Source organism: Ambystoma mexicanum, chromosome 3p (assembly GCF_040938575.1).
Source record: "Ambystoma mexicanum isolate Mex_15411 chromosome 3p, UKY_AmexF1_1, whole genome shotgun sequence".
Lineage (NCBI taxonomy): Eukaryota > Metazoa > Chordata > Amphibia > Caudata > Ambystomatidae > Ambystoma > Ambystoma mexicanum.
Window position 1 is genome coordinate 826620065 of NC_090925.1, and position 17353 is coordinate 826637417.

The window sequence follows — 17353 nt, forward strand, 5'->3', positions numbered from 1 at the left end:
GACTGAAGCGCCGTTCACACACTCTAAGCAGAAGCTTTCGGAAAAATGGAACTGAAGCCATGGGAGCAGCTCGAGCTATTTATATCATGCATGACGTTGATGCACTGCAGCAACTCTCGAGGGACATCAACTGTGAAGCTGGAAATGCATCGGAGGGACAGGGCCTCCGTATCCTTGTCCTTTACTGGTTTTTATTGTGTGTTCGGTCATGTTTTTCGTGCAGGAGTTCATGTGGGACTCCTGGCAGTGCAGCTCTCGTTTGTTTTGGTGTACAGATCCATGGGATACCCTCCCCTCATGGCACCCATGGGTGGGGGTACATCCCTGTGCCCCTAGTGTATGTTTTTGGGCACCTGTGAGTGGCCGACAGAGCAGGGTATGGGCTGGCGGCAGCTCCATGCTGAATTTGACAGGTGCTCTGAGTATCCTCCATTTTGGGATACCGAGGCCCTTGCATTGGAATCAGTTGAATCCTGATAGGAAACAAGATGGCCCCTGTGGCCTCTTGCTTTCTATCGCCTGTTACCTTGTTTTCCCGAAGTCCTGGTGTTAGGCCAAAACCTGTGCAGTTCCCTTTGGGAACACTGCAAAAGATTTAGGACTACAGGTGTTAGCAGTAAACCCACTTGGTAGCAGTCTGTACCACCCAGATTTACCTGGTAGCTGTGGCTGAGCAGTCAGACTTCCCTCAAGAAGAGTTAGGCAGTATGCAAAGTATACACAATAGGTACTCAGACACGATAGCACAAGCAAACACTGACCAGAGCTTTGGCATCAAAGTATATAATTATTTATTTAAAAACACACTTTTTGAAACACTCCAGCACTCTGTGAGGATGTGAGGGTGGACAGAGAGGGAAAGCGGGACGCACGGCCAGAGGAGCCCACTGTGCCACGGGCGTGTGCGGCGCCGAACGCGGGCGCCGGAAAGGCGTCCCTGTTAAAGGGAGAGCCTTGTCGAAGTCCCGCGACGGTGCCGGCGTTGTGGCCGCGGCGCCGCGGGTGCTCACAGCCGCAGTGCCGTGTGTGCCCACGAGGACCGGGTTCACTGGCGCTGCGGCTGGGAGACCCGCAAGCACAGCGTACCTCGGCGGCGGGGCTCGGGAACTGGAGAGCCCGACTCGTGCCGACCGCTCGGCGTCGGAGGTGCGCCAGACAGCTGGGCAGGGACACATCAGGGGCAACCAACAAGAACCCCCTCCTTACCTCATGTGGGGCAGGCCCAGAACGGGGGCTTGGGGCCTCAAGCAGGACGGGCCTCCGGGAGACATGTCTCGAGGGAGACACATTGTTGGGGGGGTGGGGCCAATGGAGAGGGTGTGGCTGACAGCAGGGAGGGGAAGCTAGAGCCAGGCAGCCAGAAGGAGGAGGTGGGGAGGAGGCAGCACTATTCATAGAGTGTGGGTGCCTAGGGTCCCCACCAATCAGACAGGGGGGGAGGGAAGTTGTCCCTGATTGGCCCTTTTTCCCTCCAAACCCCAGGTATAAAAGGGACTGGCCTAAAGGCGTTTTTGTTGCTTTTTGCAGGGAGAAGGAGAGGAGAGTGAGAGCAACTGGTGGGCCTATCCGGGTCCGTGAGTGTAGGAGACACTCAAAGAGAAGAACTCCTGGTGCCTTTTACTCACAGTGAAGTAACTGTGGGGTCAAACCTGGAGTTCAACTACCTTGTTTAAAACACTGTGTAATAAAGGTCTACAAAACTCCACTTCGCCTACTGTCCTGATTTCTACACACTTAATGGTAAAACACTCTAAACACAGTTACTATTATAATATATACAATCCTTATTCCTTATCAGACAAGTCTTAGTTAACACCACTTATTTATTTCCAGACAGAGGTGAGCGCTTAACTATAGATGGCACTCCAATAAGTTCATGAAGAAGAGAGGGAAAAAGACATATTTGGGAAGATACACCACTCTAAGATTTAGGAACACTTTTAGCAAGGCAGAAGAGCAAAAGTCACTTGTGAGCCAAAGTCCATAGGCTGGGCCCACTCTTAGAGACAGCAGAGCACAAATGCGCCCAAGATCACACAGTTACACTAGGCTTTGAAAGTCTCGCAGAGAGTTCGAAAAGAGTAGAGAGGCTCAGAAAAGTTTAGCCAGGGTGTCCTAGGCTAACCCAGGTTCGAAAGCCGGGGGCTAAATCTACCCCGTAAAGTCAGTGGCAAGGGAAGCCAGGTGGAACACGGTACCTTAAGTGGGAAGGATCCTCCAGCGGTGGCAGTTGTTCCTGGCAGCGGGTGCAAGTCTCGGCGTCGTCTAGGGGAAGAGAAGATCTCAACTTGGAGGAAAGATGAAGGTCGTTGCACTGCCAGGGAAGAAACCAGCCGCAGAGTTTTCCGGTTAAAGGTATTACCCTTTATTTCGCGGTCGTGGTAAAATGTGGTATTCCGGTTGCTGGGGTGCTTGGCACAGGCAAGGCGGCCACGAGATGCGTCGGGAAGGGGAAAAGACGGTGAAACTGGTTATCCCCACCAGTCAAAGGAAGAAGACTCTCCGGCGGGAGATCTCCTCTGTCGTTGGGAAAAGTGGTGAGACGGTCCAGCAGGGCTCCACCGGTGGTGTCGTTGTGGCAGGTCGGCTCAGCTTCTCCCTCGTCGGATTCTTAGGTCCTGTGGCGACTTCTGAAGTTCCAGTCCCCAAAGCCCTGCTTTTATGCAGAAAACCCCCATTCACTCAGCCTAGCTGTCACTCAAACATGCTAAGTGGTGAGCCGGCTGGCTCACCACTTGGGCCAATCAGGACGGAGTGCGACTTGAGTTGCCTAGGCAACTCAGACCAGGGTGCCTAAATCCCCCTCCACCCCTCCTAAGTACCCCAGACAGAATGGCACCACTTTGGAGGGCTTCTGTTGAGAAGCCCGCCAAAAAGTGGAACAAAGGGCTTGACTTGGGTTGGAGTCACAGAAGAGAACACAAACGCCATTTTAGAACCGAGTTTTGGCAAAAAATAACAACCGGAGAATTAATAATAATTAAATAAACCGGCGGAATGTCCGAGGCTATCGTAATTAAATCAATAAAGATAGTAGCCTCGAACAATGGGAAAATCCCATAGAGAAATATTTGCGGTTGAATATAAAAAGTAGTATCCACTGCCACCAGCCAAAACTCGATCAGGGGGGACGGAGACGTGCCCCCTCGACTAACAGACCCCGGGGCAATCGAATTGCCCCGGCCAGTACGTCCACAATATGATGGTTTGTACTGGTTCTGTTCAGAATTCAAGACTAGTAAATACACTGGTGACTTTACATGCCCTGGGAGTCCCAGGGTATGGAGTCTATACTGGGGGGCCACTATGACACCCCTGTGTTACTGCACTGAGGGTGCTGTGTAACACACATCACAAAAACACATGAAGCCCTATGGAGTAAAAGACCCCATAGCCCATTAAACACATCTAGAGTCAAAGGAACATACTCAAATCATGTCCAAGAGTGAGGGTAAAAGAGTCTCACTCTTGGCAGGAGAAAAAAATAAACCCCAAAAATCCAGCAAAGCTGCTGGGGGACTCACTAGGTTAGGAAATTCAGCCTAAACAGAGAATTCTCCCTAACACCTGGGAAGCCCTGACTCGGTCCCTTCCCCCTGACAGGCTGTTGGGTGGAAGTTCCATATAGGGTGTTGTTCTGAGGTCCAGGCCAGACTGGCTGGAGCCTTCCCAGTGACTGTAGGTTGTGGGTACACCCTGTGGGTGGGACCTGGGTGAATGGAGTGCGTGACGAATATGCACTTCTTGTTGTGGATGTCTAGTTTCTGCTGTTTGACGCAATGACTGAGACAGCCCTGCCCAAAACTGGTATGAATGCAGTGTGGAGTGTTGAATGGCGGGGTACTTGTCCCAATACACATAACTTGTTGTAAGTGTCTGGAGAGAAGTGAATGGCCAGAATGCACTATGCACCTGATTGGCTGCCTGTCTGCATGAATGCCCTTCTGACCGATTGGTTGTCCGAGTGTGACCCAGCAGAATGAATGGGAGATCAACTAGTACATCTGGGGACCTCTCACTGCTAGAATTGGTGTTCAGAAGCTCAAGAGAAACTGGAGTTGAAACTGAAGCTTAACCTTGAAACCCTGCTGGAAGAGAAGTCTTGCTTCTGCTCTACTTTGTCGATCTGAAAGCTGATGTGTCTCCAAGGACTGACCCAGAGAGGACCTGGTTAGGCGCCCTCTTCTCGAGCTACGAGGGACCATCGTGTACCAGCTGATCTTTGCCAAAGCTCCCTGGTAGACAGACCTACGACAGGCTGCCGACTGGAGACAAAACCGCCACGGAATCACAAGGAGAAGCGCCCAGACACTGTTGTCCATCACCGTCGACGACCGCCGTCTGGAGCCGCCGTGCTCCCTTTGCCTAAGTAACATTTGATCCAAGGACGCTCTGGCCTGCACCGTCGACCGCGTTGTCTCAGTGGAGAAAGCTGAGGCCGCTGACGCGCCGAGGAGCATCCGCCAGTGGGTTTCCCGCCACCTAAAGACCAACTTCAAGGTCCAAACCAATAAGACCCTGAAGTGGCTTATGCAGATGAAGGGTGAAAACCGAAAACTGCTCAGGTGGTCCTTTAGCCTGCAAGGGCTAGACTTCACCATAGAGCATAGACCAGGGAAGAGTCACGATAATGCAGATGGCCTTTCCAGAAGGTATGTTGACCGTCTGGATGAGGGTGTCTATCTCGTGGGAGATTAGGCACCCTAACCTCAGTCGGGGGGGGGGGGGGTGCGACTATGATGCTGGAAATACATCGGAGGGACAGGGCCTCCGTAGCCTTGGTTTTTATCGTGTGTTCTGTCGTGTTTTCCACGCAGGAGTTCATGTGGGATTCCTGGCGGTACAGCTCTCATTTGGCTTTGAGTACAGACCCATGGGATACCCTTATGGCACCCATGGGTGGGGGTACAACCCTGTGCCCCTAGTGTATGTTTTTGGGCACCTGTGTGTGGCCCACAAAAAAGGGTACGGGCTGGTGGCAGCTCCATGCTGAATTTGACAGGTGCTCCGCGTATCCTCCGTTTTGGGATACCCAGGCCCTTGCATTGGAATCAGTTTATTCATGATAGGAAAGAAGATGGCTCCTGTGGCCTCTTGCTTTCTATCGCATGTTACCTTGTTTTCCCAAAGTCCTGGGAAGCCCCGACTCTGGCCCTTCCCCTTGACTGGCTGTTGGGTGTAAGTTCCATATATGGTGTTGTTGTGAAGTCCAGGCCAGCCTGGCTGGAGCCTTCCCAGTGACTGTAGGTTGTGGGTACACCCTGTGGGTGGGACCTGGGTGAATGGAGTGTGTGACGAATATGCACTTCTTGTTGTGGATGTCTAGTTTCTGGTGTTTGACACAATGACTGACACAGCCTGCCCGAAACTGGTATGAATGTAGTGTGGAGTGTTGAATGGCTGGGTACTTGTCCCAATACACAACTTGTTTTAAGTGTCTGGAGAGAAGTGAATGGCCTGAATGCACTATGCACCCGATTGGCTGCCTGTCTGCATGAATGCCCTTCTGACCGATTGGTTGCCCGAGTGTGACCCAGCAGAATGAATGGGAGATCAACTAGTATATCTGGGTGCCTCTCACTGCTAGAATTGGTGTTCAGAAGCTCAAGAGAAACTGGAGTTGAAACTGACACTTAACCTTGAAACCCTGCTGGAAGAGAAGTCTTGCTGCTGCTCTACTTCGTGGATCTGAAAGCTGCTGTGTCTCCAAGGACTGACCCAAAGAGGACCTCGTTAGGCGCCCTCTTCCCGAGCTACTAGGGACCATCGTGCACCAGCTGATCTTTGCCAAACCTCCCTGGTAGACAGACCTACGACAGGCTGCCGACCAGAGACGGGGACCGCCACGGAATCACAAGGAGAAGCGCCCGGACATTGTTGTCCATCACCGTCACCGACCGCTGTCGCCAACCGGAGCCGCCGTGCTCCCTTTGCCTAATTAACATTTGATCCAAGGACGCTCTCGCCTGCACCGTCGACCGCTTTGTCCCGCCAGAGAAAGCAAAGACCGCCGATGCGCTGAGGAGCATCCGCCGGTGGGTTTCCCGCCACCTAAAGACCACAGAGACACCGACGACTCGACGCCTTTGCTGGGCCACAGTTCTTCAAACTCTTTGCGGTCCTGAACTATCGTCACCAAGGTGCCCCGCACGCCTCTTCCTTGCAGGACGCCAACACTCTGTCGTCGACGAGCACCGCTAGGAACGAAGCTGCCACCTCACCGTCGTCATTCAATCCTTTTCCTCGTGGGATCTCGACGATCCGTGGCTCCTGCCTTAAAAGGGAGCCGCTCAAGAAGGATCTGACGCCGACCCGACGAAAAACTCTGCTATTCCAGGTACATTGGGGTGGTAGAACTATGTTAGAAGGAAATAAGACTCTTGTGAACAATGTATGGACTGGGCTTGTAAGATATCTTTATTTACAGGTTGCCCATGTGGGGGGGGGGGGGATCTCCACAAAGAACTGTGTCTAGGTAACGGGGCCAGTATTCTAACCAACTGCTTTGTCCTATGTCTATTCTTGGTTCCCTCTATTAATTGATTTGTGTGACGTTTAACCAGAGTACAGTTGATGCACTTTAAAGAAATCTAATAATAATTGTGGTACCACTTAGAACTGTATATATTTGCCATTGTAGATTCACTGAGCACAAAGTGAGTTATTGTGATTCTGTACATCACCTTGAACTTAATTATATAAAGACTGTTTTAACTAATACAGTGCATAGACATTCCTTTGTGGGAGGCTTGGGACCTACACTGTATTTAAGAACCAGCCTGCATCACCTCCCGAGAACTTAGGCCTTGATTGCTCAACCTTTGTTACCATATAGAGAATCTTGGCTGGGGTGCTCTGTGCTTCTACTCTGCAATATAGAGGGCAGGAGTACAGGAACCCTCCTCCAGTCTTTACACCCCCCACCCCCAATGAAAACCAGTAGAGAAAATGTGGTTGAAGGGGAACTCCTTAACAAGACAACCGCAAGGAACCCCGAGGAGAAGTAGCTTGAATAACCCACCAACCCAGGGCCCAGAGTTGCATTGTAAGGAAACATTTGCTTTTTGCTGCTTTCCCCCCATGGATTTCTATCAGACACCCTTTGCCCTTGCTATTGTTGGCGGTTAACTAGAGTTTTGGAGGCAAGTAAAGAACCTGAGCTTTACTTCCCTTGTTTGTTGCTTGCTTTTATGGGGAACTTGATCAGTCCCTAACACTATCAGTACTGGGAGGCTGTCTCCCCTATTGAATTTCTTTTATTTTTAAAGCCACAGACATCACCTTAAAGTGAAGTACAATATATCCATATATGTATTTCCTTTAGTAACTTTGTGGTTACATTTTGTCCAGATTGGGTTGTGGCACCAGATATTTTTTCAACCTTTTTCTTGACCTTTTACCCGTTCACTTTTGCATTTTTCAGCATAATGCCATAAAGAGAACAATATACTGTAAAACTGCTGTTTCACTAGATATTTGGGTGTCCATTTGTACTTTGGCATTCATCCTGACTTCTCTGGTCCGGAACTTGCTGTTTCCAGGGCAAAGTGGTAGTCTGTGTGTGGCTGGATGCGGTGCTGAAACTGTCTGCTCCCATTCCACATCTGTGCCACAGTGTGTATGTTGCTAAGCAGAGTGTTTGGCCAATGGATGTCCACGTTTGGACACTCCCAGCCAGTTTAGGAGGCCACATTAGTTATAAAGAACAGGAAACTGAGTTTAGCCAATCACAATCAAGGTTAGTGTGGAGAGTGTTCAAGGGTAAGTCACAGGAGAGGCGAATGTGGTTAGGAGTCCACTATGAATCAGTGAAATATACAAGAATTACACTTGTACAGTAATTACACAAATACTATTTATTACAGGCTCAGAACTACACTAGAACAAGCAGGTAATGTTATCAGACACTAAATATAAAACATATTTACAGTCACAGCCAGTCAATCCAATGCATACAACTCACCCCAATACCTGAATGGAAAGGTAAGTATCTAGGCATTTTCAACAAATGTCCACAGGAATGGGAGCTCTAACTTTAGAATTCCCACCACCCTATGTTGAATGGGGCTGTGTGCCCAAAAGTTCACAAAGTAACTTTAAAAGTTAAGTATAGGAAATGTCCCTGTGGGTATGAAGAAAACTGGTTACCCCTCCCTTTCACACTAACACCATTTATGATTGTACCACATCCACACAATGTTTAACTCATTAGCAATAATCAATGCATTTAATTATTAAAAATATTTTTTTTTCTTTAAAATGTTTTATATTATGGCATACAAAATTAAGGCAATTTGACAAGTAAAGGACATGTTCATTCCAACACCCTTTCAACAGACGGCGACACTAGAAGGATGTGCCTAGGAGTTAGTATGAGGTGGCTTATTGAATGCAAAACACCCTCTTTTTATAAAACGTTTTTATTTTATTTTTTTTACTTGTTTTTTTATCTAAATTTAGATTTTACAAGATCTGGTGTGAATGTGCTTCTTTAAAAAAAAAATTGTAGCAGGGCTCCAGAGGCCAGTCTCTCAGCTATCTTCTTTGCACTGCTGATTGCATTTTGTCAGGGCAGTTTGCAGAATCTTAGCTGTGGCTAAGGTCCAGGCAGTCCTTCCTCCCCCAATTAACCGCGGCCACCACTGCTCTTCTTCCGGCTCTGTGAACGGACTCAGTGTGTCGCGTAAGTAGGCTAGGCGTATAGTGGACAAAGCCTGGCAGCTAGTAAGCAAGTGTCTCACGTTTTCCATCTGGTCCGGCATCTTGCAGAGTCTGCAGGTGTTGTATTCTGACTGGCCTCTAATTTGAAGTATTTCATTTGTGGCAAGTAAGTTTAGACGTGCTCTTAGGAATAGTTGGCAAAGTGGTCTACTCGGGAACCTTCTTAGATATTGAGCTGTTTCGTTCCTCTTTAGTGCATAGCATGGAAGGTGTTTCAAGAGTTTGTTGTTCGACGCTTTTTCCTCAGTAGCAATCCAGTCAAGGTCTGCCAGTTTCTTCTTGACTTTATCTGGATTTCCAATTAAATCAGCTTCTGTGCAAGCTACAATGTCTAAATTTTGCTTTACCTTTGTTGACCATTTCTTCAGCATTTTGCACTTTTCTCTGCACCCTTCCTCGTTTATCAACTGGTAGAGCAGGAGGCGTTGTGAAATGATGGTTTTCTGATATAACGCCAGATTCTTTGCTTCAACCGACGATTTCAACTATGAAAGTCCCAATTCTCTCCTTATTCCGGCCATTGCAGTGGATTTTGGTAGGTTCAATACAGTCCTCCAGAAATAACCTTCTAGCCTCAGCCAAAGGGTGTCCGGTATCTCAGGCATGGCTTCGGAACCGTATGTAAGAGCCGGAACTGCTTTTGCCTTATAGAATATGATGGTGGGTATAAGGGAGAATCTTCCATATTTCCTTCCCAGTATTTTGGCTTGGGTTGCCAGTGATCTTACTTTTGCCCATAGGTGTTCTTGCATGCTCGTTTCTTGAGGCGAGTTGTCAATAATAACTCCCAGAAATTTGTATGTTGTTGTTTTCTCAATCGGGACGTTTTCCATGGTCCACTTGAAATTATTCTGTTTCTTTGTTGATTTCCCCAAAGTTATGATTTTGTTTTTTTCTTTCTTTATCTCCAGGTTTGAGAGCTTGATGTAGTTTGCCAAATTATCTAATTGACGCTGCAGCCCTATTTGGGTTAGGTCCATTAGTACTAGATCGTCTGCGTATGTTAGACGTGGCATTGATGTGTTTCCAATTTTTGTCGGAAAAGCTCTCACCGAGGCGTAGGAATCTTTGAAATCGCCCATGAATGCGACAAACACCGCCGGTGCCAGAGGACAGCCTTGTTTCACCCCTCTTCGTATAGGAATTTCTTCCGACAGGTCGCCTTGTATGTTTAATTTCACTCTGATGGAGGTTTTCGTATGTAACGCTTTGATTGGAGCCAGAATGGCTTGCGGGCAGTTCCAGGAGTACAATTTCTTCCATGGGAGTTCTCTATCCACCCGGTCAAAGGCCTGGGTCAGGTCTATAAAGGCCACGAACGCTGAGGCCCCTTCCTCAGTGACTTTGCTCTTGATTAGGCTAAGGAGCATGATGTTTATCCTCGTGGATGAGTTTTTCTTAAAGCCTGCTTGAAAAGGGTCGTTACATGGTGCCTCTGTTGCCCATAGTTGGAATTTCTTTAGGAGCAGCATGCCGAAAACTTTCCCGATCGTGTCAAGCAATGCTATGGGCCGATAGTTGCCAGGATCAGACTGGTCTCCTCTTTTGTAAATGGGTACCACGTTAGCTGAGGTCCAGGATTTTGGGATGGCTCTTGATATTTCACAGTGTTTGAGGACTAGGCTGATAAAGGGAATCCATTGCTTTTTAAATGATTTTAAGTTGATGTTGGTGACACCATCTGGCCCCAGTGCTCGAGAGTTTTTTAGTTTGTTGATTATCTCCCTGATATCCTCTGGGTTTGAGACGTCCACCCACGGGCTGTCTTGTTGGATACAAACTTGGTCCTCATTTCCCGATGGTTTTCGGAACAGCGCTTCGAAGTGTAATATCCACTTTTCTTCGCTTATGTGGTTTGCTGGCGTATTGGTTTTCTGTTCTATACCAGTTTTTAAGAGGTTCCAGAAGCTCCTGGAGTTTTTCCCTGCTCCATTTCTCAGGATCTCTTCTGAGTCTTTCTGATATAGATTGATTCTGTGAGTTTTAATCCAGGCTTTATAGTTTCTTTCTTCTTGAATTACTTGTGCTGCTAAATCCGGTGAGTTGTGTCTTTTGGCTTTTCGCTTTAGTTGTCTCAAGCTAGCCCTTTTTGCCACGACTTGTTTATCGTATAGATGGTTCCCCGTAGGTGGCTTTCCAATTCTTTGACAAGCGGGGACTTTGTACGGGCTCAGAAAAGGGCGATAATCGATGTTTTTTTGCTCAAGTTCCACCGTTTTCGTTGAGGCTTTATATGCTTTGAACAGGTCTTCTATTCTCTCGGTGGTCAACTTTAAGCGGGTTCCCTTTGTGTTACATTCAATTTCTGAGTTCATTTTTTGGTGGGGCACCTCTGTTGAGATCCATGCTGCTCTTAGCATATTGTGGTCACTTGGGATAGTTTGCATCACTTCAAATTCTATGATCACTTCCAACATGGCCTCTGATACATAGATGTAATCCAATGTGCTGTTTAGGGCACCCCTCTCCCAAGTTGGCAGTCTGCAGGAGAGTGGGAATGTCTGATCTAGATTGTAGAACCCTCTTGAAGACATCAGATTGTGCCACAACTCCCCTCTAGATTCTAGGGTGGATATTTTTTTTCAGTGATGGATGTAGATGTGTTTTTTTGTTTCAGATTTAGATCCCCGCAGATTAAGACATGGGTGATGTTCTTTTCCGCATATAACCTGTCGATTTCTTTTTCCAATATTGTTAGGAATTGTTTGTCTGTGATTGCTTGTGGGTTCCAGTAGATATTGATTATTCCAATTTCTTTAACTGTTCTCTTTTCTGGCTGTTTCTCTGGAATTGTCCATGTCAGTCTGATCACTTCCAGGTGGCTTGAGGCTGTGATAGATTCTGTAATGCTTAGCCCGCAGTCCACTCTAATCGCCACCAAAAGCCCGGATGAAGGGCGCCCCAGTCTGTTCTTGTTTGCTGGGGCGAAGGCGATCTCGTAACCCTCCAGTGAAGGTTTCTCAGTTAGCCAGTGTTCCCGAAGTGCGATTATTTCAAAAGGTCCCAGATCCGGACCCCCCCCCCCGTCGTAAGATGTTTATATCCACAGGTGTTCCATGTGGCTATCTGGATCTTTTTTTCCCTCCCACGTCGAGTTGTTGGAGATGTTCGTTCTGTGGCCCCGTCTCCTAGGGCGGATTGTTGCTATTTGGTCAAAGTTGCTGTAAGTGATTTTGGTAACCAAGCCCATAGTGGTTTTGATGGGGGCACAGATATAGCCTGAGGGACTTCTTTCAATGACGGAGTCTTCATTTGGGGTGCTGTTTCATACTTCCCCGTTTCAACAGCGTTAGCTCTTTTTCGACTTGTTGATTCCGTTGATCGGGTGACACCCTTGCTCTTCGCATCTGTTTTATTGTTTGTGGTTGTTTTTGGTTCGGTTCGTCCTTGACTCGGTTTTTCTTTTGGGTAGTCGGATCTTTCTTTGTCATACTGCAACCGGCTGTCTCTGTACAGTTCTTCCGTTATGGATATATAATGAGTGTTCTTGCCCTTATTTATTTTTGGAGACATGGGCTTGTTTACCATTGTCTTTGAGGTGATCTTGCTTAACCATAGGCCTTTCTCGGCTAGTAGTTCTTTGGCTTCCTGCAGTTGAGCTCCGTAGTTCTTCCCTTTTATATGTAGGTAGCATTTTGCTTTGCTGCCCGAGTGGTACCGTTCTACTAGTGTTAGATCCTCAGTCGACAGGCGATGTACCGACCTTAGATGTCTGAAGATTTTCAAAATTGTGCTTCTGTTTAGAATTAAGTCCTCTTTGTTTTCTCTCATTTGTTCCAATTTCAAAATTATGGACTGTTGGTCGGTTTCGGACTCTGGCTTTCTTTTCTGTCGGCCTCGGTCGGCATAGTGTCTCGAATCGCTTTTTATCTTCTGCAGAGTTATGGAAGTACCGGTGTTTTTCCTTCCGTTCCCAAAAGTCTTGTTGATAGTCAGACTTGGAGTATGAAGGAAGATGTTGAGTCCGTCTGACTACCTTCTTTTCCTCTTTATATTCCAACCGATTTCTGACAGTGGTTGATTCTGATTGTTCTTTACCTTCCTTTCTTGCCCTACTGTCCGTGGGTCTTGGATAGAGTCTTTCCTTGTCCGCCCCTTATCATTGATGTGTTTTTGGGGGAATACCTCCCTTGCGGATTGACGCGTCAATGATTGTTGATGGCACCTCTCCTCCGGCTCTTCATAGACGGATAAGTCCATTTATTCTTTGTCTCTTAGGAAATCATCCGCCGTCATTGGGGAGCTGTTTGACTTCTGAGCCGAGGAACCCCTGGGTAAGTTGAATTTCTTTTTTGTCGCCTCCTGTTCTTTTACTACTGGTCGGTTTAGGCTCTTGCTCAGATTGATTTTGAACCTACACCCCATTTTTCCGATGTTGCACTGGTCCTTTATTTGATGTTTCCTGCGATTTTATAGAGGTAGTCTGAATTGTCCTTGTGGAAATGCTACCCTTTTTCTTTGAGTTCTTATTAGCTGGGCATTCTTCTCTTTTTTTTTGTAGACCAGTGGTTGATGGACTGTCCAAGTCTGTAATTTTTTGGTTGAAAGTGAAGACCTTATTTTGCGACAACGGGAATGATGGTCACAGAACTGAGAGACATAAGGGGTATGCCTTTAGGTCCTCACCATTAGCAAGCTAGGCTTTTATATAGTTGGGGAATTAGAGAATATCTTGGGATTTTGGCTCTTAGTGAGCGCCTATTGAAATGAACATCTTAATAGAAACCTTTGAACAGTCTGAGGATTGGTGTGTTCTTAAGGCCATCTTTGACAAAGAAACGTTATTTAAAGATAGGGGTCCCTGCAGGGAAAGAAGGTACACTACCAATCCAATAGATCTAACTCAGACAAGATTCATTTACTGAGGCTCCACAACCTATGGTAAGGCAAGGAAAACTGCATGTGAATTTCACACTTTCAATGGATAACAAAAGGCCTTTAGTACATATAGGCAACTTCGATACCTGGATTCTGAATGGTAAAACAGACAATCAAGGCAACAGAGATTGTTGAAGACAAAAGGGCTCTCCAATGGATCTGCAGCAGGAGGCTCACAGATAGCTGGTGCGAGGCTTCTTCTGATGGAGGCCAGGCACAAGCAGGTACCCCTGCAAGGGTGAAGACAGCTCAATTACTTTTCTCAGGATACAATGAGGATCAGAAGGCAGAGTTGACCCTGCAAAGGGTGAACAGGCACTCCGCATCAGGGCAGGCAGACTTCGGCTCCACATAGGCCCGTCTCAGAGATGAGAAGCAAGGTGATCAAGCACCGGTGGTGCAGACAGATACTTGCAGAGTTTGCAGCACTAAGACTAGGAAGTGTCCATGCCTGTGGCAGTCTCAGTGACTCTTTAGAGATCGGGGAAGTGAGGAGAGAACAGGATTCCAGACTGGTTGTGCTCACCCATCCAGGCAGGTACCTATTCCAGGTCTCTGTCGATAAGAAGGCAGAACTTTGATACACAGTGGTTGGAAGAGCCAATGCAGATTGATTGAAGCAGCAGTCTTCTGGCATCCCTCTGTTCATAATTCAGCAATGGATTCTTGGCTTAAGGGGTTACATCCGAAGTGGCACCAGATCCTCTCCTTTTATCCTAAATTCAAATTGGGAAAGACATCTCTTTTCCAATAAAAAGGACCTGTAACATTTAAAGAGGGAGGGGCTGTCGACTAGTGGAGCCAGCTATCCCGAAACTGACAAGCAATATGACATTCCTCTGGATGAAACATGGATTGAGGCAGACAGCCCCTCTCCAGAGTGCCAAACGGTTCAGTCAGACAGAGCAATGACTGAGCTTCCTTTGCAGTAACCATGTGAAAGTGCATGCCCATAAAGTGTCATTTACAACACGAGAGGGGGGTGGCCATCATAGAATAGGGCTTCAACCATGAGGACCAGCCCTTTTTAGTATAGGGTCTTTCGAAAAGGCATTAAAGCATTAAATCTACTAGTGCACTCGTAAAAAGGTTAAAATAGGTTCCACGCCCTGTTCAAGATACCTTACTAACAAAATGGAACCTACAGAAAAGAAAAGGAGGGGACAATGTGTCCATGCAGGACTCTACTTAAGGTGGCTTGTGCAGTCATACAAAAAGAAAGGTGGAAGAAGCACTAGTAACCATAAGAGCTTGCTAATACACCCCAAATGATGTGAGATGAGCAAGTGAGTGATCTGCGTTGAGCAAGTGAGTGAGGCTAAAAGATATCTCTCACCCCCAAAAAGTCAAGAGTCCAAATCAGTAACAGAAATGCTAGCGGTTTGATTAACATCAAATTGGTTAAGCTGGAATAAGAAAAACAAATGTTAACACTGAAATGGAAGGAGGCATCTATAAGCAGCATCCGAAGAGCACCATTTTCGCTTGTGAAGCCTAGGCACCTGCTCTTGTACTGAACGGATGGAGCACAAGAATGAAGTATAAGTTGCATTTTCAAAAGCCTATGAGAATAGGTGATGCAGATGAAAGAGCAGTACCTTGGAAAAGTAGCCAACGATGTGGGCTCCCTGCCGGTCTACCTCGGTCAGTATGTAAAAGACAAAGGGCTCCACATCAAAGTATAGGGTCTTGTGATCCAGGAAAAGCTTGGCCAGCAGGCAGAGATTCTGACAGTAGATCTGGTAAAGAGAGAATACAAGGAAGCAGTCAGATAGGAAACACTGGTAGCCAAGTCGCTGCATTGGGTGCTTCCATTCATTCACAGTTGTCAAGCTCTTGAATAATTGCCCGCTATCAGATTGGCCTCAGAACATTTTTTTTTATTTCAGCAGTACATGAAACATTAACAATCCTAAATAAGCGAAACAAACATGCCACAGACAGTTTCTGTAATTACCATTTTCTAAAGTCAGTATGCTTTGCTCCTACAGCCAATTAGACCTCTATATTTGTTTTTCCTTCTGATTATGAACAAAGACCCTACATGACCCTGGAAGGAACATACCCTCAGAGGGATGTATTGTTGCAGGTGAGAAACCTTGTTCCTCTACATCAATGAATCATCATCAAAAACGCATGCTTTTAAACAGACTTCATAACATTGTTCCCTTAAATCAAACAGAAACAATGCCTTCTCACTCCGTAGTGGAGCTGGAACTGAGCTGATAACGTTCTGTGTATATTGACTGGCACTGTGCGTGGCCTTTGTACATCTCGGCAGCCATTCTGGAATGAGGCAGCTCCACACCAGCCTTGTCCTCTTGGCAATAGGTAACACAACCTTTGGTATAGGCCTGTACTACACAAGTTGGTAGAGTGGTTGAGCAGCCAGGCTTATCTCAAGAGGGGTCAATGTAAGCTGTAGGGTTGCAACATAGAGATTCACAGTGACATGCATTCAAATAACATTTATACTCAAGGTTTCTTGATAAAATAGTTATTTTATAATTTAAACGTCAATTTTAAAATAGCCTTCTTTAGAAGGGGAGCAATTGGCAACATTTAAATACACTTAAAAAATGCACTCCTTCAGTTTCAGTTAAGAATGTAGATACCCTTTAGGGAAGTCACGCACACACTTCCAACACCCTGGGGTGACTTCAATAGCTAGGACACTATGGACATTGATATGGGATACATTACTCACCATATTCGTATTTCTGATGCTTGTATCTGCTTAGATTCCCATGCTGTGCATAGGCCGACATCTAGTGGAAGCTGCGGAGTATTACAGTTTTTGACAAACGAAAAGGGACTTGGACAGGGCATGCTAGTAATACTATCCCTAGTGTGACGTCCACTGTACCCATGATCCCTCACGGGTCGAGGTCCCTCAGATTGTTGTTTTTCTGACATGAGGTAGCATGAGGTGTAGCTTGAGTACAGTTGTATCCAAGCAGATACGTATCAGACAAGCTCATAAGCATCCATGCGCCTTCTCTCCGAGCGAAGGAAGGGTGGGTCGGCTGTGAATCTAAGCAGATACAAGCATCAGAAATACGATTACATTGAGTAATGTAACCCTGCTGAGGCTTGGGGAATCTGCTTATATCTCATGCTGTGCATAGATGAGCAAGCCCTGTTGGAAGGTGGTGGGATGTGAGAAGGTTCATGGGCGAACAGATGTCTTAGAACCGCTTGTTCCACCTGTGGATCTGTCTTGGAATGAGTGTCAATGCAGTAATGTTGAGTGAAAGTGTGTATTGAGCTCCCTGTAGTGCTTTGCAAATGCTGTCTAGAGGGACATTTGCAATGAAAGCCAGAGTGGCTCCTGTGTTCCTTGTGGAGTGAGTCCTGGGCGTAAAAGGCAGTGTCTTGTTTGATAGGGAATAGCATAATAGTACACATCTGACTATCCACCTGGAGGCGGCATTCTTTGAAATGCAATCACCCTCTCTGCCTAGTGCTATGGAGACAAACAGTTGATCTGTTTTTTCTTAGCGGTCTGGTCTTGTCTACATAGTAGAGGACCACCCTCCTCACATCTAGTGTGTGGAGTGTTAGCTCAGCTGAGCTGGTGGGTTCCTGAAAGAAAGCAGGTAGCTCAATAGACTGGTTTACATGAAATTTAGAGATGAATTTAGGAGAGAACCTAGGGTGAGTACATAAGACCAGTTTGTCTTTGTGTACAACAAAGAAAGGGTCCTGCATTGACAATGCTTGTATTTCACCAATTCTTCTTATGGAAGTGATG

General features: G+C 46.7%; 1 protein-coding gene across 2 annotated transcripts in view; it reads right to left on the reverse strand.

Moving 5' to 3' along the window:
* KAT8 (lysine acetyltransferase 8) overlaps positions 1-17353 on the reverse strand; it is a 1009124-nt gene that overhangs the window by 351656 nt on the left and 640115 nt on the right. For both annotated transcript variants that reach the window (XM_069651899.1, XM_069651897.1), the window contains exon 7: positions 15198-15338. In XM_069651899.1, the coding sequence (XP_069508000.1) occupies positions 15198-15338 (141 nt within the window). The remainder of the gene's footprint in view (positions 1-15197; positions 15339-17353) is intronic.